Source organism: Sodiomyces alcalophilus (genome assembly GCF_042370955.1).
Source record: "Sodiomyces alcalophilus JCM 7366 unplaced genomic scaffold ACRALscaffold_4, whole genome shotgun sequence".
In the NCBI taxonomy this organism is placed as follows: Eukaryota; Fungi; Ascomycota; class Sordariomycetes; order Glomerellales; family Plectosphaerellaceae; genus Sodiomyces; species Sodiomyces alcalophilus.
Window position 1 is genome coordinate 1866099 of NW_027263535.1, and position 20552 is coordinate 1886650.

Consider the following 20552-nt stretch of genomic DNA (forward strand, 5'->3'; position numbering starts at 1 on the left):
TTTTATTTTTTGAAAAAAAAAAAAAGAGAAGCATCCGGGTATGGCCTGTCAAAACGACACTGCGCGGTCCACTTGGCTTCCTTTCCCATGGCGTCTCGATTACGTTGTACGAAGGGACGCGACGCGATTGTCTCTCTTGTCTTCTGCTGATACGTGGCTTCACGACCCTCCCGACGATCGTGTCTTTCTTTCGCCACTACGCTGTATGCAGACCGCAAATCATTGTATTCCTACGTTGTATGCGTAGCAGATCAGACACGACGACGCTTGCGTCAATCTGGTAAGACAGTCGGGGCCCATCCACAGGCTGTCATTCATGCCCATGAGTTGTGCCGAACATGCCATTGGTTGAAAGGCGCAAGGGCGGTCGCGTCTGCGTCCGTGGGTCCTTTTCTTTTCTTTCCTTTTTCTTTTTTTTTTTTTTTCACTCCTGTCGTTGTGGTCGTTTCTGCAAAGTAGCGATCGGCGTTTATTTTCCCCGAATGACGGAATAGGCACGTAATAATCGCAGCGTTTACAAGTCACGTATCGACAAGTCACAGAACAAAATATCGGGGCGCCTACCTAGCGCTGCGCTTTTAGTATTGTGTCGATCCGTGGATTAGCAGATAGGACTGTTCTGTCTATCAAGGCTAAAGTACCCTTGAAGCGCATGACCGTGATTGCGAAATAATAGGCTCTGCGACGACGTAGTGGACATCCGGTTTCCCAACGAGTGTAGGTGTTGGTCATTCCTGTACAGTGCCCTCTTGATTCCGCAACCAACAAGGTCCTTATACAACGTACATCTATCTATATTCATCTTGATCTACAAAGTAGGGTAGGGTAGCAACCATCTGCGCATCTGCAGGCAGGCGTATTAGATCGGCAGTCATACTTAAAATGCTCCGAACACCTTGGCGTGTCCAGTCGATCCCCGCTGTCTTCCACACCGATGAATACTCCAGCGACGTAATCGTGCGGAAGACCATCGCGATGGCATGTAACCTTCCGTTTTGACCCCTAACCAGTCGTTCCCAACCACGTAAGGCTGCTCTATGGCGTAAACGCTGTACACACATGCATACAACATAAATAACACTTTCTTCTTCCATCGATCGATCCCGTTTCTCCGCCCCTGCCCCTCCTTCCAATCAAGAGTGGGAATGCAAAGCCGGATCGCCATCCGTCGATTGAGAAGCGGAAAAGGACCAACCGCCAACACAACGCTGCACTGCATATGCCAGGGGCAGCAGACAGTTCGGCATTTTGGAAGGGGACCGAATGTCTTACGGAAAGATAGCATCTCGCCAAGCCTCGATTCAAACAGCAAACAGGTAGGTCTTGTCCCTTTGTCCATTGTGCATCCCATCAGTGCAACCCATTTCATTACGTTGTATTGCTGGTACGGCCCTAAACAGGGGAGGATGATGGATCTTGATCAGGAGAAACGAATGAGAGAAGAAAAAAAAAAGGGGGAAGACATCCCGCACATCATCCACCGTCCGTCCTGCTCCCCAAAAGGATTCCGCGGTTGGCTTTCGCGGCCTGCCGTCAATCCTGAATCAGCTCCGTTGGTTCAAAAGTCCCGCGGGTCTGTCTCTGTGCGACCGGGGAGGCTTGTCTCGCATCACGTATAATGCCGTACGTTGTATGCATGGATTCTACCGCGGGGGTCCGAGGAGAAAAGAAAAAAAAAAGGAAAAAAAAAATCATCCTTTCCTTTAGTTTCCAATGGCCCACGATACTTGTCGGCGTATCGTTCGACATCCATCCTTCGTACACTGTACACAGCACACAGCCAGCCACTCAGGCATTCCATCGTCTTCTAGGGTGAAAATCAAAAGCAAGCCACCCGTCTTGACACCGGAACTGGCCGGACGGGTGGGTTTTCTAGAACAATTGCCCTTGCCTTGTTCGCCCGCCCCGTACTACACGCCACCGACCGGTGGTAGTCTCGAGTTTCACCTGAAGAATCCCGTATACTATAATTGCTTTACCAAACGGTTACTGAACTTGGGACGAGCAATTATTCATACGTCCTCGGTGGATTTTCTGATTTGACACCTGAACATGGGAAACTGACTAGCAAATCACCCTCCGCCGAATCTCCCGAAGCTGTCGGTCTTGTCGCCCCAGGAAAACTTGCCTGCGTCTTCGCGAACGTCACTGCCGAATATAATGAGTACGGCCAGGTGGCCAAACGACGGCGATCGCCAACCAGGCAGGCATTGAACCGGGAAATAGGGTAGCAACCCGGGTGGAGATGCAAAGCGCATTTACTCGTCACTTCTGCGTCTACCCGCCCGTCCATCCACCTATCCACGTCCTTTTACGCCGTTCCCAGCCGCTGTCTCCCCCGTCTCCGCGACGTTGGCCGCTCACCGTCCGCCAAGCAAACGGAAAAAGAAGAAAAGAACAAAGAAACACCCTCCCGCTTGCCGTATCCATCAAGCGGCTAGCCAGGCGGTGAAGCTGTTCGTTCGGCCATGGAAAACAAAACCGGCCAACTGCGTACGCACGCGCGGCTGCGTTGTCATCCACCCTTTGACCTCCATTGCATAGCTATAGTGTAGTAGCAAGTAGCCACGCACCGTCAATGCAGCGTATCAGACCTTCCTGGGTTTGCGACCGAGTAGACCGCCTTCCCGTCTCTAGCCGACCTGTAGATTCAAGATTCACTGTAAGAGTCGACTAGAGCCTCCCACATACAACGTAAATGGGAGACAAGTCACCAAGACCAAGCACGATTCTACGTTGTACTCAACAATCACCCAGCCAGTTGAACACTTTTAACATTGCATGGTCTCGAGGCCGCCGCCGTCGCATCGAGAATGGAGCTATCCTCTCGTGGTATCATACGCCCAACACACCCAAACTCCTGCCATGGAAAATCAACAAATGTCTTCCTCCCCTGAAATGGGCCTCTCGCCAATGGGCCCGGGGTTCCAATACGTTTTATCAACCAAGCCAAAATATAATCATGCAACTATGGCCACATAATGACCGAGGGGCCACACCGCATCCAAACTCCTTCTCTCCTCTCTACAGCAGGGCGGGCGCCCCCCCAACAGCCACCCGGCGATATCCATTCTAGATATCCGCCAGGTCGAAATCCCCAGCGAAGCCCCCATTGAGAAGCATGGCCGCAATGCGCAGACGTTGCAGCGGCATTTCGTGCGCTGCGTAAGAATCTATAGGGTTGAGGCCCAGGGCGATGCATATGCCGTTGGTGATCGTGTGGACACCGCAGTCGTGACCGTTCGTCTGCAGTGGCGCCTCGTGGTTCGCCACTGTCCACTCGTCCGCCTTGTATTTCTCCTTCAGTGTCGCTTCGACCCATTCCCGCGCCTTCTGGATGTGCCGCGGCGACCCCGTGCGGCTCATCGAATTCATGTGCGCAATCGTCCGTAGTTTGGGTCGGATCACGATGAGTGTCCAGTGATTCCTTTCGCAAAGCGGCAAGAGCACCGCGTCGAGATTGAGAAAGTTGTTCTTGCTCACCCCGACCCGCCGGAGAGCGCGTTCGGTGCTCCCGGGCCCGGCTTGGTTGATTCTCTCCCACATAAAAGTCGAGCAGGCCAGGAACTTGCGGTCATGCGATCGGACATCGGTGACCCCGGCTCTGGCGTTGATGTAGCGATCGAGCCACTGCAGCGAGCCATTGACAATCTCGTCATTCAACCATTCGGTGGCCGGCACCACGGTAGCAAAGTCGTGCTGCCGTAGCTGGGTCCCCTCGGGCGTAGGGACCACCCCACCACCCGTCGAGTGGAGTGTGCCTTTGGCCCGTCGAGTCCATTCCTCCGACAGAGGAACGATGAGTGGTTTATGGGGACTCCGCAGGCCGCCCGTCCTGCGCAGCTTCTCTTCCTCTTCGCGTCTCTTCTTTTCTGCTTCCCTGGCCTCGGCCTCGGCCCTGGCCCGGGCTTCTTCTGCCTCCTGTTCCAGTTGTTTTTGGATGCTAATCTCGTCAATGTCGTCCTTCTTTCCAACGCTAATTCGTAGCCTTTGTAGTCCCAGTAGAGGAGGTGAATCGTCGTCCTCAAATGGCCGAGCCGGCTTCTTCGGGAATCTTGTATTGACCGAATCAATCATGGTCTTCATGATGCTGGGCTCTCGCCTGCGGATAACGTCATCTTCCTCGTCCGCACCCTCGTTGCTCTCCTCCTCCTTCTCCTCGACGGTATCATTTGTGGTTTGAGCCTCCTGCTCTGCGCCTTGAGCATCCTGGCTTGGGGGTTCATTGTTCGTATTTTCGGTCGTTGGCTGGGTTTCTTGCTGAGCGTCTTGATTTGCGCCAGCGTGATTGGCCGGGTCATCCTCTGGAGACTCCTTCGCAACAGTACTCTCGGGAGCACCGTCTTTTGCCGTGTCGTCAATGACAGTATTGTTTACAGTGTCGTTTACCGTATCGTTTGCAGTATCGTTTAGAGCATCGGCCGGGTCGCCGGGGTCGGCAGATCCATCAACCTGCGCCGGCGAGGCTGTTTGGACCATCCTTCTGCGTGTGATGAGGGGTGAATCGGGAAGATGGGGAGATTCGCCTTGGGGTGAGTGGGGTGTGCGGAAACGCCAATAAAATGGGTCAGAAATTCCCGTCAGCTTCTTCTTAGTGGGGGTAATGAAGCGAGAGCTTGGCTCTGGGGATGGCATGTGCAGAGGGGACGCGAATTGCACAGATTTCATCTTGGTTGCATTTTGCAGTCGCTTGGAATTTGCCGGGGACAATGACTTCAGTCTCGTCCTCAAGATGGATCGGGGTGTCGGTTTCTTCCGCCGAGAGGCATCCGGGGTGTACTTCCCATAGGTTGCGACATTGGCCTCGGGAATAATATGGTGCAAAATCATCTCCATGGGTATTGTGCGATGTTTCGGCGACAAACCCTTTTCGGGAGAGGAGTTATGTGATTGGGGGGCCGGAGATGGCCCGTTGACGACCTTATCAGGAAGTCGCGCGACTTGAGAAGATGAATCGCCAGGAAAGCTTCCGGGCATAGCGGCGTCGTCGGGTTCTGACTGTGCATTGCGCGGGGTGCCCGTACCGGGCTCATCTTGCTCGAGGTGAGTGGGAGGAATAGACCCTTTGAACAGAACAGGAATCGGCTGCTTCTCGAGTAGAGCCATGAGGTCAAGGCAAATGTCCCCCAGCGTACGTCGAGATATTCTGGCAGAGCGGAGGGTGAAATACAGGTCGCGAGGAAAGTCCTCTAGAAAATGCAAAGTGGACTTGATCTTCCGAATGTCCTCCTGGGTTGTGGGGTATTCGATGAAAAACCGTGGTTTTTCCGTCATATTTTTCAATGTCGTTAGGAAATCGGCAGAATAGATGCCACCCAGGACATCAACTGCATCGGTGAGAGTCGGCTTGGTGTCGGCAAAACGCGAGAGTTGGGGGCCCTTGAACGGGTCGTGGGCGAGGTGTTGGAATGGATCGGTCGCGACAGCGTTAGAAGTAGGATGTGTGGGTTCGTAATGAGAATCGATGACCATCGCGTCGTCGATGCCTTGGACCGTGCGCTTTAGGGCGGCGACGAAGCTGAGCCTCTGATGGAGAATATTCGCACGATCTTCCTCGTCAATCCAGCGAGCCGGCTCGTCATCCAAAGAATAGCACCGCCTTTTCGAGCTGACATGTCCCGTGGTAGGATCGACTTGACGCATACGAGGACCCGGTTGAGCCGTATAGCGGTTGACTGGGAAGGATTAGAACGTCTGTATCAATAGAGGGGATCATGGATATACGTACCAAAGCCACCGAAGCAGCGGGTAGTGAGGGCAGTGACGGCTCCGGCAATGGACGCCATGATGGATTGGAGCAATGATTTTGGTTGCCACGTAGCGGCGGGGTTAGATGGCTGGGTCTGCGTCGATTCGTCAGCGTCAAGGCTAGGGACGGCAGCCGCGCACCACACTCACGTCCTGATCATTCAGCACGGCGCCGGCTTCATTGCCAGCGGCGGCAGAAACGTAGAAGGTTTCGGATGCGACAGATGCCTGGCCAGCTGCGTCCTAGGCAGCCAAGTCGGGCTCCAGATCTTCAGCCTTGCGCTTGCGGGAGGACCTGTCGGCAGCTTCGTGGGCACGGATGGCGTCTCCGAGACGGTAGCCTGTCGTCACTTTGTTCCACTCGAGCGATGGGCGCAAATTGCCGACTTGTTTCTTCCCAGTGATGAGGTCGACTTGTGCCGGGCGTCTGGTCCAATGCCGAAGACGACTGGGCGGAATTACGCGGCGCGGGGAGCTGGCCCCCTCAGGGTAAATGATTCCGTATTTACGCTCGTTTTCTTCTTTGATGCGAGCGAAGCGTCTTTGTTCTTCTTGTTCGAACAGCCTCCACTTGACAGCTTCTTTGCCGCCGTAACGGGTATAAAGCATCCAGGAATGTTTCTTGGCAATGTGGCGGCCTGCGAGGCGATCGTTGGTGGCCCAGCCCGGATTACGGAGAACCAAGGGGTTTTCGGGAGCAACTTCCCATTTATAAGGGAAAATGGCGGTTTGGGATTCGATGGCAATGCCGCGAGGTCGTAGCTGGGGTCTCCAGCGGGTAGAAATGTCACGGATCTCGAGGGAGCCGGAGGGTCTCGTCTGGGGCTGATCTGTCGCCATGGTGGTTAATTTCCCTGTTATTCAGAGTATGAGTGTGGACGAGGGACGCCGGATAGGAAGTCTCGATGGATAATGACGGCAAGTATGGAGATGCGGATAGTTGAGAGAAGGGGTGATGAACGTATGAGATGACAAAGACTCGATGGAGGTAGTAGGCAAGGGATAAACGACGCGTTCTTTCAACAGAAGTGTGTCGTACGTGAGCGTCGCACAGATGAAGTGGAAGCTGTTACTGGAAAACGGTCCAGTGGTTCTGCAACAGTGGGCAGGTTGAAGGCAGGGAAATCAAGAACCAAAGTATTGGAGTGTGATTTTCTGTCAAGAAAAGACGACAAGGGCAAGATCTTTCGGTGATTGAATGATGCGCAAAGGAAAACTGGGTGGACGTTACACGTTACTTGATGGGAAGCTGTCGAGATGTGTCGGAGGAAGGAAGAAAGAAAGAAGAAAAGCGTGTCGCGTCTTCGTTTGTTTACTTTGTTCGTTTCGCTCGGGTCATGTCGGGTGCGCTTTCTCGTTTCGGTAGGTTCCACGTAATATATGGCGGGGAAGGCGCAAAGCAGGTGTGGATTGCCTTTGAACTTTAACAAGGCGAGGCAGGTACGACCGACATTAACGTCATAAAGGGAAGTCGCGATGGCGTTGAGAAAATGCAAGGCAAGCACAAGCTCAGAACCCAGCAGGTAGGTACGTACTTACTGGCCCCATAAACAAAACCCGTGTCACGTGATATAGTACCGTACCAGCCAGCCGCATGCACCCGGATGGACATCGCGGTTCAATTTTCGCCTCGACATTTATTACACGTGTAAGGACCTTCCCTGGTCCTCAGAGAATTATTTGGATTATTATTAACTATAATACCTAGGTACGAAGGATGAATTGCTGCAAAGCTTAGGTATGATTGACATTTGAAGACCGATATCATGACAATACTTCGGACAGTATCCCTCGGTTGAAAGTTAACATCGTCATCAGACACGGCATACTCATTCAATACTGTTTTGATTTATGCTCGTTTTCCATTGAAAATTATCTTACGCCTGAATCCAACATCCCATTTTGTACGACGAAAAAAAAAAAAAAAAGGAGAAGATGAGAACCATATCGAACAATAAGCAACACCTAAATATATGTCCCCTACAACGCCGCATCATCTTCGCTCAATAGACCTCACGGCACCTTTATAGAAGCGACAGCTTCTGGCCCAGCTTCTTCGTCGTAAAGGCACCAAAGTACTGGTTGAGTGCGTCGACCGTCTCGCTGCCGTCCACCAGCTGGGCCACCAAACCCACGTACCCGTCTGGCCGCACGACCACAACGCCTCCCTTCTCCTGGTCCAGGCCGGCCTTGGCGTGAGCCGGTGCCTTGGCCTCGGGCACGCGCCGGTCCCACTGGTCGTCGGCGTAGACGTGCGCCCGGTAGCGGGCCAGCAAGCTGGGCACGTGGTGGCTGATCTCGATGTTACTCCTCCGGTCGGCGAAGATGGTGCAGAAGGTGAAGAAGTGGCTGCGCGGGTTGTGCTGCTCGTGGTGGGACACCTGGTCCAGGTCCGGCCTCTGGTATGACATGTAGAACGAGTCTTTGCTCTGGAGCCTGTTGGCGAAATCCGTGAGGGCGCCGGCCGTCACCGACGGGTTGCCGGCGAAGATGAAGATGCGGAACGAGCCGTTCATCGGCACCTCCTGCTCCAGGTGGACCACGTTGGCGTCGACGACCCTGGTGACGTTGGCGTTGATCAGGAGACGGCCGGTGCGCAGGGTGGTGCCGGGCGGGTTGATGACGGACGATCGGGCCGGGTGGCTGGGAGACCAGTTCAGGACGTTGGGCTGGTACGCGACGCCGTAGCCGCTGGTGAACTCGCAAGCCTCCTTGAAGGCCTTGATGAACTCGTTCTCGGTCTGGGTCTCGCCGGCCTCTTCCTTTTCCATGGCTGCCTCGGCCTCCGACGCTGCCGAGACCCTCTGCGAGAAGAGCTTGGCATATCGGTTGTCAAAGTCCAGCAAGTTTTCGGCCACCTGTCTGCGCTCTTGCTCGTACGTCTCCAACAGGCTGCGATCGGCGAAGCCGGACTCGACCAAGTGGATTTTCCACGCCAAGTTTTGCGCATCCAGGAAAGCCGTGTTCATGCCCTGACCAGCTTTGGGCTGTGTGAGGAGTCAGTAAACTGATGCCGATGAGAGTGCTATGGTTGGGGCGGTGGTAGACAAAAAAGGGGAGGGGAGCTCACGCTGTGGGTGTGGACGGCATCGCCGCCGAGGAACACGCGCTGGTCCAGAGTGTACCTGTCGCCGAGGCCCTGGCCGATGGGGTAGACGGAGAACCACTCAACCCTCTCCCATGAGATGGTGTAGGGCTGAAGGATGCGCGCAGCCGAGGCCTGGACTTCCTCGGCAGTCGCGGTCTTGCGTGGCTGAAAGTCGGGATCCGTGGACGAGGCGATTTGAATGTAGAGGCGAACCATGTTGTCCTCTCTGGGGATGACCATGATGGAGCCGTGATCACTGTGGATAGTACATTTCATCTACGTGGTGGGTTAGTTTTGAAAAGGGTATGCGTGGGTTGTGACAGGTATACGAACCTTAATGTCGGGGAAATCGGTCTGAACGACGCCGTCCATGACACCCCACACGTACTCGATGGGGTCCTTGTGCCTGACGGCGATCTTGAGCTGGTCGCGGATGAAGGAGCGGGCACCCTCGCCGCCGAAGAGGTACTTGGCGCGGATGGTCTCGCTCACGCCGCCCTCGACGTGCTCCAGTTGGACCTCGACGGGATACTCCGGGTTCTCGGCCTCGTCGGAGGTGAAGCCCTTGATGGTCCAAGGCCGCTGGACTTCGACGCCGTTCTTGGCGAGGTCGGTGAGGAAGACGCGCTCGATGTGGCCCTGGTGGAGGAGGGTGGTGAAGGGATACCGGGCGTCGATGAAGCTCGGGCAGCTTGCCCAGGTGCCGGTCCTCGCGATGCCGGTGCCCTCCTTGGTCGGATCCCAAAAGGCCACTTCGTAGACGCGGGCGGGCTTGTGGGCCATGAGAGGTGACTTGAGGCCCATGTTCCGGAGTAGGTCGAGGGAACGCGGCTGGATTCCGTCGGCACGGCCGGTCTTGGTGGGTTCCGGCCGGTTGTCGATGTGCTTGATCTTGTAGCCCCATCTCGCCAGGCACGTCGAGAGCATCAGGCCAACAGGACCTGCGCCGACAATAACTGTGGGGTGTGTTAGTCTTTGGAAGCTCGTCGTCGCCTTTTTCTTTTTTTCCCTTCTCTTTCTCTTTTCTTTACTTATGTCCATGTTACCAGGGGAATACCATACCAATATCATACTTCTGCGCCTCGGGCGAGGCCTGCGATTGGAGACTCATTATAGGATGTTTTGGCTCAAAGCGTTGTCCCACACCTCACTCTTTAGTCCAAGCGGGAGAATGACGGACGTATAAACGTGAAACAACAAAAGAATAGACGAGTGATGGGATGAGGGGGTATCTTGGAGGTGAGGTTGGAAAAAAGGAAAGAAAGTGAGGAACTATAGACGACGAGAAGGAAGAATGGACAATGGATCTAGCGATGGCGATAGTTATACATAAGCTAGTGAAGATTTCCGATCAAGTAGGCCGACGGATTGGAATTGGACTCGAATCCAAATCAACGGATAGGAAGACGGAAATTCGAGCACGGCATACAAACCGGGAATCCAGGCGCGCAAAGGAGAAGTCTCTGAAATGGAGCCCGGGAAAGATCTCGGAAAGGGCGCGATGGACGGGATCCAAAGTGGACGGCGTAAAGACTGGGGCTAGACCAAGGGCTCCGCTCCTCGAGGTCCGAGAGACTGGAGGCTGAAGCTGTCACTGGGTCTGATAAAGCGTGGCGTGTCCTTGTCAGATGGGAGGGGGAATCCCGGGTTGATGAGCCGGAATCAATGTTCAACGAGACGTGGGAAACAAATATGGAGTAGGGATGGAGGTAGCATGCTTTTTGATCGATTCACGGGGGGACGAAGCGGGGTGAAGGGACGCGGGGAGGGAGATGAAGGGGCGAGAGCCCCGTTCACGTCAGAAGCCTCTGTTTTTCGTTTTCGTACCATGGGCAAGGAGAGAGGGTACAGCAGGTTTATTACAATGCCCTACCCATGATTTGTTCCCGGGGCCCCAGTCATGGCAATCGGTGGCGGGTTGGCGGGTTGAACAGGGACCCAGGACTCGAGGACCCCACGACGTAAGGGGGTCCAACGGACGGAGGACGGTTAGACGAATCGGTACTTTTCAAGCCTGGCGGAGGCAGTGTATTCGTCTGTACGGTATGAACGGAGTAGAGGCCACGCTACGCCCAGCGAACGAGGTGATGAGGGGAGGCTGTCGAACGGGGTTAGAACGGGGCTAGGATGGGGGTCACGGCAATGCAAACGGCAAAACCGCAACTTTGTCCAGAAAGAGAAGAAAAGAGGAGAAACGTCATCAAGTCCCGGGAAGTCGAGTCGGCAATGGGAAGTGGGGCCGATCTGGGGGAGGGCCGGTGGAGTCGCTGCACGTGACGTGACTACGTTGTCGTGTGGCAGCCACGAGAATCACGTGATCGGACGATGGTGTGGCTGTACCACGTCAGTGTGGCTTCGTACTCGAAAAGTATTGGTTGGTCTAACCTTCAAATATGGACGAGGCTGAGATGGACGTTCGTGACAATCCAACATCTCATGATGGTCATCCCTTCGATGGTAGGGCCCAATTTATGACGAGGAGCAGTCAACTCACAGGAAATGAACGCCAAAGAGGTGACAGAATCCGGAAATGTGCTAGGCACGAATAACGGGATCCGGGCATGGAAACATCTCGACCTCAATTCCGAGGACAGACCAGCCAACCGTCTGGCTTCTGAGAAACGCGAGTGAGCCTGTCAAGTCGAACAATGGCTGGACGATTCGAGATAAGAAGTCGTCTAGTACGAGGCCATGCCTCCGAGGGGTCACTTCCACTACATCCTCATTATGATTCTGAATCCTTCACTGCTGGACTCTTCAGGGGCAAAGGCAGTTAGAAGAACGACCACATCCCCTCGGTAACCGAACGCGTCACATCCTGCGTTGTTCTCATAGCCATCTACTCCCACAGTTTACTTTCCAGTTGGTTCCGATTCGCTTGATTCGGAAAGAGGTCAACCTCCTTCCTTGCAAGCACTCACATACACATCACATTCTTTACTTGTGGCCCCGTGGACCTTCGCGTACCTTCTTCTTCCCTTCCAATTCTTTCTTCTTATTTTCTCTCTTCTGTCTACTACCCACGTCTCATCACCCTCGGTGCTATTCATCATCCCATCGTTGCATCTGGCCTGTTCCCAACCCGGCAGGCCCCTTCCCCTCGGGTTCCTATTATGTGTGCATTCCGTGACATTTCGCAACACTTCCGGATATTTCTTCTCGGGAAGAATTTAATCCAAATTCTATCTGGTATCCCCCTTTAGTGCAGCTGAGCTAACCGGTCATTGTAGACTATTCTCATCATCAAGACAGCGGTATCAAAGCCCGTCGACGGCGAACGGGTGCCCCCGATGAGCCACAAAAGACAGGTCCTTCACCAAAGAAAGGGTAGAAGTCTCGACAAGGACGCCGAAAGAGCAGGCAGTCCTATCCAAGGGTCTTTTGTCCCCGTCTCACCAAACCGGACCCGGTCCCTGTCGCCCCGGAAACACATCCCAAGACAATCTGTCCATATCAACATGAACCTGACTGAATATCAAATGGACAGGCTCGCTGATGCGTAAGGCGTGGCCCTTGCCTCACAAAAAGAAAGCAACCCCCTGTTGTTATTGTTCCCGGCTAATCCAGAGACAACCGTTTGACCACAGATTTTCAAACTACGGGAATACCCCCAACAGAAGAAGCGCGGCTACAGACGACCGTGATAGTGCAGACCACTCATCCTACAAGTCATCCCGTCAATCTCGTTCTACTGCCGGTCGTAGCAACCAGGTGCAGGCCGCCAATGGGAAAAAGACTTCATCTTCTCGCTCTCGCATTCCCGTTCCTGCCGACCTTGGCGGATTCGAGCAGCTGCGTGATGACGAGAGTCTAGAACTTGCTACCCGCGGCAGCATCTCGACCACCTTCTCCGACCTGATTCCTCGGTCCCAAGGTCAGGGTCAAGGTCAGGGCCAAACCGAGGCCGCATCCTCTTCCACCACTGCCGACGATGCCAGACAGTATAGTACATACACATCCGTGTACCGGTCACATGCTATTCCCGCTGTTTCCCACCCACTGACCCCTGACCGGCCCCTTCTGCAACCCATGGAAGAAGAGAATGATACCTTCTCCTCTTCGTTTTATTCTCAGTCCGAGCATCAGCCTGCTACCACCCACGCCGGATCGCTGCTCCCCCAGAACGGCTCAGTTTCGCAACAGCTCGACGACGCTATCCAGACCTGTAACCAGTGGAAGGGGGCAAAAACACCGCCGACCTCAGCTCACGGACAGTCGGTCCGTCCCGGCAGTCCCGTTCGGAATCCGAGTCCAGACCGGAACCGGAGCCCGGTTCGAGAACGCGCAAATGTCCGCGGCAATCCCGTCGCCCAGGGGTCCAAATTTGATACTCTACGACAGCCCGAGTTGGATACCAACGCTTACTCTCCACTCATGACGTACTTTGCCTTTGAAGGTCTACCGGTTCAGAAGATTGGCGGCAAGACTCTCATCGGGGAGCAGGGCTGGTTGGAACGACCGGGTCCCGCCAATACTACGACTACTGCTGCCCCTGGGATCAACAAACAGAAAGCTGCGTCGCCGAAGAAGGCCGGTCTCGGTCTGTTGGACAGCATCAAGAAGATGGCCCGGGAAATGGTGAGCTTTATCTGTCCTTCTCCCCTTGTCATGACGTCCACCCCTTTTTCATGACTGACAGGGCCCTCCCAGACGGAGAGCAAGACGAGCCGCCGATCGCGCGAGCCCGACAAGGAATCCAAGCGGTCATCGTCCCGGATGACCATCTCCCTGGACCCGCGCGAGCAGAGCCTCCTGTACTGCGAGCTCGAGTTCCACGTCAGCAACGCGCTGCACGCCTACATCACCAACGAGCTCAACCACGGGCGGCTGGACCCGGACAAGCTGAAGCGCGTGGCCGACAGCTGGGCCGGCAAGGGCCGCCCCAAGGTGGTCGGGTTCCGCTACGACCTCGAGACGCAGCTCGACCTCGTGCACCTGCACCTGGACGACTTCCGCTTCTTCGGCCGCCGCCAGGGCAACCCGCTCGAGATTGCCGGCCTGCTGCACGCCATGAAGGTCAACGCGCGCGCCATGCGCATCCGCACCTTTTGCCAGCCCGACTCGGTCATCGCCAAGCAGCTCGTCGACGCCCAGTCGCTGTTCAACACCATCGGGTGCTCCGACCAGCAGCTCGTGGCTCTGGCCGAGGTGGCCCAGTTTTTCAAGGTCATTGTGGAGCGGGAGCTGCATTACCGGGAGAGGTTGGCTGCCTCCGGTTCCATGGCGGCCGAGGGGACTCTGGCCCCGGCCCCGGCGCGGGCTACGGCCAAGATGACCATGTTGCCGCCTTCATCGCCTTCTCGCCGACAAGGTCGCAAGGATCGTCAGTGGGAACCCGCACGACGCCAGGGCGATCTTCCGGAGGGAAGGGACCGGTCATGGTAGTTTGTGTATTTGCATGGGGAAAGATTCTTGCTTTATAGGTGTAGCTGGAGTGGTTGTTGTGGTGTTAATGGCCTTCTTTTGATGGCTGGGGTAGGGTTGCTTGCAGACGCAGCAGTGCCATAGGACATCTTCTCAACCTCGCGATGTAATTGCTAGTAATCTCACGTTGTAATGAGTGAAATAAAACAAGCTGGGTGCATGGTCGAGTTCTCGTATCAGATCATTGTCCGCTGCATTGCCGTCACCAGACATGCAAGTCAAGTATGATCCGTCCCACCAACTATTCATCACAACTCGGTTAAGGATCCCTTCGTCGCAGTTGAATACCCAGGCAAAAGAGATGATCAGGGGCTCGCTGCATGGAACCAATTCGCCCACGAAACACAGTAGCATAGCAGTACGGAATTTCTACTCGACGTCCAAAGGTCCATCAATGCGACCGGGTCAATTTCGTCTCTATCTATACTGGTGCCCGTATCCGACTGCACTATTGGCTCGGCCACGTCGACGCGGGACATCATAAACTAAATCGTCGTCGTGGTCCAAGTCGTCGACGACTACCCTCTGCGGCGGGCCACGATACCTGCTGCCCCGTTCCGGCTCCTCAAACGGCGGAGGCGGCCAACGCGGAGTCCGAGGCTCGTCAGGGAGGCGGAGGGGAGGGGTGGGAGGAAGATGATGATGGCGATGGCGATGGCGACGATCATGCGACACGTCAACCGGGCGCCACTTGCGCTCCCAGGCAGCTTGCTCGGCGCGGTTCCGCTCGCGAGAGTCCTCGAATCGTCGCTCGACGGCGTTGGCGCCGAGACCACCCACTACGGCGCCTACAGCCGTGGAGATGAGGCGCGACCTCTTCGCGGCGTCGTCTTCGTCGCTTCTGCTATCGTTCCGGGAGTGGACCGGGGAGAACCGGGAAGAGGAGGAGTAGGAACGAGGGGAGTGCCGGGAACGCCAGCCGGGAGGGGACGGAGAAGAGGCAGTTCGGTGGCGCCTGGCGCGGGCGGCGGAGTCGTTGACCCTGCGGGCTGCAAGGCCGCCTACCACGGCGCCTAGTAGGCCGACGCCCAGACCCGCGGGAGTTTGCGAAAAGGTCTGGTCTACGGCGTCGCGTGCCTTGTCGATGGGTCCTCTCGTGGTTGATTTGGATCGTGATGAGCGGCGGCGGCGGGACCTGGATCGTGGCGGGGGGGAGTGAGGGTGGCGGTGGTGGTGGATAGATGGTGGGTCTGGCACGGCGGGTGGTGCCGAAGGGCGGTGTCGCTGGTGATCCCTGGGTACCAGGCCGTGTTCGGGAGGGAGGGATCTCGGTCGGCGATTAGAAAGAGGAGCATTAAATCTGTCTGAATTACGGCGTGATGGTGAATGGTGGTTATAGCTGTCGATGTCGTCGTCGCGGTTGTCGTCTGGAGGAGGACCTCGGGGGTACGGAGATCCATGCCTGGGCATATGAACACGGCCCCGTGGAGGTTCTTCCAGAGGATATCTGTCGTAGTCGTATCTCGACATGGCTTTGGCGATAGGTAAAAGTACAGAGGTGTCGAAGAGGAGGAAGACGGGTTGCGGGACTTGTCAGTCAGACCTCGTCAAGGTAGGTAGCGTCTAGTGAAAGCAGATGTTGTTTTGATAGACAGTAGGTAGTGTGGCACAATCGATGGGATAGATTAATTCCGAACTCCTTGGACTTCTAGGTCGGTTCACACGTTCAACAACAATAGCTGTGGTTATTATGCCATGTTATCGGCGCATAGACCAGGAGTTCGAGGGCGCAACCGGTGATGCTGGACAGCTTTTGGATAGACTGTAGAGGTAAATGGAAATCCAAGGGGAATCCGCGGTGAATTGCTTCGTTGGGGAAAGGATGATGATAAATTCTCGCACCACTTCCAGCTTATTGTTGTCCTTTCAGTCGAAAGTCGGTCGAAAGTCGTACGGCGCGAGTTGTCGAAAGGGGGAAAAGGGGATGGATAGGAGGGGGTTCAATCAGTGGGTTCAATTGGCGAATATTGACGTCATACCCCCTCGCCTTGTGAAGGATGCGATTTTCCTTGGACAAGAATAAAGGCCGATGATGAGAAGAATGTAAGCACCAAGGGTATAGGAGATGGAACTGTCGATGATCCGTCGTAAAGCGCCAAGCAGCCGTGTCATCCGTACAGAGATGACGGTGTCAACCAAAGTGACCCGTTGGATCCGTTGGACCCCCTGGACCCCCTGGACCCCCTAGACCCCCTAGACCTCCGAGACCCCCGACCCCCTGACCCCTTTCTAAACCAAGCAGCCAAGAGGAACACGCACCTTGTCGAGTGAGCGACGAGCGGCCAGCAGGATACGTACGGTGATGAACCCTCTAATCCGCATTGTGTACCGACTGTCGCAACTCTTCCGCCAGTCGTTCTGCGTAAAACCCTGCCGCCTCTCTAGGCAGCTTGCTCAGGCTGCGCGCCACCTTTGCGACATCCTGTCTCCCCTTCTCATACGGCCCCAGGTCCCGATTCCCGTAGACGTCTCGCCCTGCTGCATACCACCCGGCTGCCATGCTCCGGAAGAAGACGTTGACCGCCACGCTCAGCTCTCCCGGTTGAGATGTCGGTTGCGCCGTGTGCAGCCACAGCGGGGGCAGATAGAGGATGTCGCCGGGCCCGACCGTCGCCTCGTGCGGATGAACCTCCGCTGCGCCGCCGCCGCCGGTTCCCAGAAGTCCTTGTCCAAGCGCCCCAAACACATCCACGCTCGAGCTAGACGCCCCCGGACTGAACCCCAACCGCGTCACGTCGCCCGGTGGGAAGAGCATGAATCGCTTGGTTCCCCTCACCTGGACATACACGTTGGCCATGACCTGGTCCGTTCACGTTAGTAGCTCTCGGAGATCAAAGCCCGCCGTTTGACTTGTTTTTGCTCACATCGTAATGTAACCACATGTTCACCGGTCCCGAGATGCGAAGTACCGAACTGAACTCGTTGTCCGACACGAACCCAAGCTCGCTCGGCAGACAAAAGTCCTCGGCCAATCCTGGGAAGTCGGTCTCGAGCTTGGCCGCGACATTGGACGGTTCTGCCGCCGACAAGGCCCGCAGATAGACTTTGCGGCCCGCTTGTGCCCCGCGGATCAGTTCCTCAAAGCTCATCGTCGTGTAAGTGAAGTTCTTGGCGTTAAAGTCCATCTTCTCCGTCGTCGAGTCGTGCACCGAGACCTGGGCCGAGCCAAAATATCAACAGCCGTTCTGAATACGAACCCACCTTCGTCTCTCTTATTTGCTTAAAAGGGGTAAAAAAAAGGACAAAGACCCCCGAGGCAGCTGCCTGCCTTGCTTACCTTTCTCTCAATCCCGACCTTGCTGACCAGGTATTCCGGTGTCCATCGGGTCATGCAGGCCCCGACGTTTTGTCCCTCGATGATGACAGGCTTTCCAGTCTCGAGAATCTGGTTAAACTGTTCTTGAGTCTCCACTTTGACTCGCGGAACCACCACCGGGGCCGAGTGCGACGAGGTACCGTCCGTCGCCTGCCCTCTATTTCGCGCTCCCTGTGCAACGGCATCAGCTGCAGCGACAATCTCCGTCGTCTGCAGGTACGTCGCCGGGTTAGCAGCCTCTTCACTACCGGCCGGCGGCGGAGGTGACGGCGGAGTGCCCCTTCCCAGCGTGCCAACGTCCGCATGGATGGTGTAGTTGCCTTTGGACCAGAAACTCCCCATAGAGAAACAAGTCATTCCGCCGCCCAGTATACTGAATCTGCCCTCTCCATCCTTGACCACTGACGCGCCGATGCTGAAAGGACGTAGAGACTGGACCTTGTCCTTGTCAACGAGCCGGGCCGCAACCTCAAAGCCAGAGGGCACGCCTTTCAGGACGAGAATGTCCGATTCCCGGGCCGGCTGGGGTCCGGCCGTCACGCCTCCCAAGAGAATGGAATAGTCGCCTTGTGGAATGCAGAAAGCACCAAACCTGTGGAGCATCTGCTGCTTGGTATGGTCCTCGCCTGGCTCGATACTGCAATGACTGAATTCTAGGAGAGGCTGCTACGTTTCGACATCAGTAATGCCACAACACTCCGAGTCATGGAGTTGAACAACTCAAGAACGCGGTACACACCTGTGAGTCTGCCAAGTCCAGCTTCCATGTAAAGGCCTGTTCGTTTAGTACACCTTCCTCGAGCATGCCGCCGTACAGAAGGCCTTGGTACGACCCAGGTCCGGAATTCGCAATCTCCGTCCAGACAGATCCGAAGACCGCCGGCGGTGTTCCCTGCACCTGGCATTTCACCCAGCCGTTCTCCGGATGATAGAGGTAGAAATGCGGGGATACCGAGTAATGGTTGATCTTCCCACCAGCCAGAAGCGCGAGAGACGATGAGCCCAGCCTGGTGACCGAATGCCTGAACAGAGGGACCGGCAGATCATGTACTCTCTCCCACCGATTCGCTACTTTCTTGTAAAGCCAGCAGTCCTGGAGGGCAGCCGACGGCGAGGTCCGACCCCCTACGAGGAGTACGCCCAAGGCGCCCAGGTCCGTCAGCGTATGGCACACTCGGGCAGACGGCCCGCCGAGCTGCGGCCCCGGCAAGAAAGGCTGCCGAGCTGATCCGCCCGCAGTGCAGTGAATATCGCAGCTTCCAAGTCTCGAGCGAGGTCCTTGGCCCATGACATTGTAGATGAGACTTTGGCCATAAAGGTCCTCGGTCACCATGGCGGCAGCGAAGCGTCGCTGCCCTCGACCAGATGGGTAGCCACTGTAGGCCATGGTTACTGGCAGTAGTGGAACGTCAGGGGATGACGATAACGTAGAGCTCGGGCGGTATCGCCCGGTCAACTCCTCAGGTTTCTCCGCCGGTGCCTCGTTGTGTGCGAGAAGCACAACGTAGTGGTCTGCGAACAAAGCCAGTTCCTCCCACTCGTCGAAAGGCTCGACATGGTCCAAGCTCTTGCGTTCGGCCGAGGACATGAAGCGTTCGTCAGCCCATGCCTCCCACAAGGTCCAACTTTGAACCCCGGTCCATCCTCGGCCGAGGAAGCGCTCCTCCTGACTGTGCGCGGTGGGATATTGCAGCACCGATCTCAGCGGTGTCTTCAGCTTGTCGAAGTGCTTCAGCATGGTCTGTGCGAAGGGATGACCGTCTCCATCGGGGAGGATCTGCTCCAGAAGGCAGAATTTGGCTGTCACAAGACGGAACGGGTCAGGCGGGTGCGTGCATGGATAGAGCAGAAACCGGGCGACAAAGAAAGGGGTTTACGAGAAACGAGAAAGCAAAGCAAGAGACTCCAGGGGGGATTGGGCAATAGAGTATTACCGTTCCCGAGCGTGCTTGCCCATTGAATGACCTGGTCGGCCGCACGTGTCTCCATGTAGGTGATGGACACCTCAGCTACGAAGAGGAAGCTTCCGTCGGCCGTCGACGACCCCATGACGGTCGCTAAACAGTCTCGAAGAAGATCAAGCTGGCGCAAGTCACAACCTACTTGGCAATACTTCTCACTCTGGAGGTAAATGGGCGAGCCATCGGCGCCGACCTGGTACGACCCCAGCAGCTGACGCAGTGCGGGGGTGGCGAGAACCACCTTGCGTTTCTTGTCGATGAGGTCGGGAAAGTCAACATCGACGAAGAGGACGTCCTGGGACAGTTTGGGATACCGCGCATGACACTGCCAAGGCAACACGTCGCTAAGAAAGAGGAACGCGGAAACAAGAAGCGGTCAGCAACTACGCAAAACTCGGATGTGCCAGAACAGAAAAAGAAAACCCCTTTCCGAGCACAGCGACTTTACCTGCCACAACCGAGGTTAACAACGACCTTCTTGCGAGACGATGGCTCCTCGAGGAACTGTCGAACAAGCGTATCGATGACTTTGAGACGGAGAAGGTAGCCCCGGTTGATCAGGGGGGCTCTGCGTTGGAACTTGTTGACGAAGAAGCGGAAGAAGTGCGGCTCGTCCGGGTAGTATAGCCTCTCGACGCTACGTTTCGATACAATCGAGCTGCTGTTGGTCTATGGGCCAGCGTATGAGTGCGAGTGCGAGAAGGGGATGCAGGGAATCGATCGAACCTCCACGGGTTCTTGCGTTGGGACTCACCCCCATGACCAAGTCGTCTGGGCTTGGTTCTTGTGAACCGCCATTTTGCCCAGGTTTCTCTTTCCCGCCCAGCGGTATCATTGCGGGCATTTCGTATGAGTTGTGTTTCCAAGGATAGCCTTCGAGGCCCTGATTCCCACCCTGTGATGGTAATGGGTAATAATGAGGGCTGCGCAATGTTCTCTGGCTGGATGGTGACGGGTTCCGTATGTCTGTTAAGTATCTTGTTGATGCGTTCCTTGAAAATCACAAATAAGAGAG

General features: G+C 55.7%; 6 protein-coding genes across 6 annotated transcripts; 2 read left to right on the forward strand and 4 right to left on the reverse strand.

Annotated features, from left to right (window-relative positions):
• Positions 1-2752: 2752 nt before the first annotated feature.
• Positions 2753-6124, reverse strand: ACRALDRAFT_1093974 (uncharacterized protein). The gene is made up of 3 exons (XM_071019700.1): positions 5899-6124; positions 5729-5843; positions 2753-5675 (listed from the first exon to the last, which is right to left on the reverse strand). The coding sequence occupies exons 2-3, from the start codon at positions 5784-5786 to the stop codon at positions 3073-3075; spliced, it is 2661 nt and encodes an 886-aa protein (XP_070874861.1). The 5' UTR covers positions 5787-5843; positions 5899-6124; the 3' UTR covers positions 2753-3072.
• Positions 6125-6262: 138 nt separating this feature from the next.
• On the forward strand, positions 6263-7199 carry ACRALDRAFT_2034830 (uncharacterized protein; the record flags this gene model as incomplete). Its single annotated transcript, XM_071020765.1, has 2 exons — positions 6263-6578; positions 6980-7199. A coding segment is annotated over exon 2 (162 nt), but the record flags the coding sequence as incomplete, so codon positions are not given.
• A 394-nt stretch (positions 7200-7593) lies between these two features.
• Positions 7594-10741, reverse strand: ACRALDRAFT_1050888 (uncharacterized protein). Its single transcript, XM_071015656.1, has 4 exons — positions 9899-10741; positions 9170-9792; positions 8819-9112; positions 7594-8735 (listed from the first exon to the last, which is right to left on the reverse strand). The coding sequence occupies exons 1-4, from the start codon at positions 9945-9947 to the stop codon at positions 7773-7775; spliced, it is 1929 nt and encodes a 642-aa protein (XP_070874863.1). The 5' UTR covers positions 9948-10741; the 3' UTR covers positions 7594-7772.
• Positions 10742-11307: 566 nt separating this feature from the next.
• Positions 11308-14221, forward strand: ACRALDRAFT_2019539 (uncharacterized protein; the record flags this gene model as incomplete). The annotated part of the gene is made up of 8 exons (XM_071019977.1): positions 11308-11350; positions 11431-11509; positions 11539-11634; positions 11672-11951; positions 12067-12335; positions 12369-12386; positions 12424-13441; positions 13487-14221. The coding sequence occupies 8 exons, from the start codon at positions 11308-11310 to the stop codon at positions 14219-14221; spliced, it is 2538 nt and encodes an 845-aa protein (XP_070874864.1).
• A 456-nt stretch (positions 14222-14677) lies between these two features.
• On the reverse strand, positions 14678-15730 carry ACRALDRAFT_1070969 (uncharacterized protein; the record flags this gene model as incomplete). Its single annotated transcript, XM_071017813.1, has 1 exon — positions 14678-15730. The coding sequence occupies one exon, from the start codon at positions 15728-15730 to the stop codon at positions 14678-14680; it is 1053 nt and encodes a 350-aa protein (XP_070874865.1).
• An 841-nt stretch (positions 15731-16571) lies between these two features.
• Positions 16572-20206, reverse strand: ACRALDRAFT_1033439 (uncharacterized protein; the record flags this gene model as incomplete). The annotated part of the gene is made up of 6 exons (XM_071014948.1): positions 16572-17060; positions 17125-17415; positions 17538-18242; positions 18316-19376; positions 19511-19881; positions 19986-20206. Coding segments are annotated over 6 exons (3138 nt in total), but the record flags the coding sequence as incomplete, so codon positions are not given.
• Between the last annotated feature and the right edge of the window lie 346 nt (positions 20207-20552).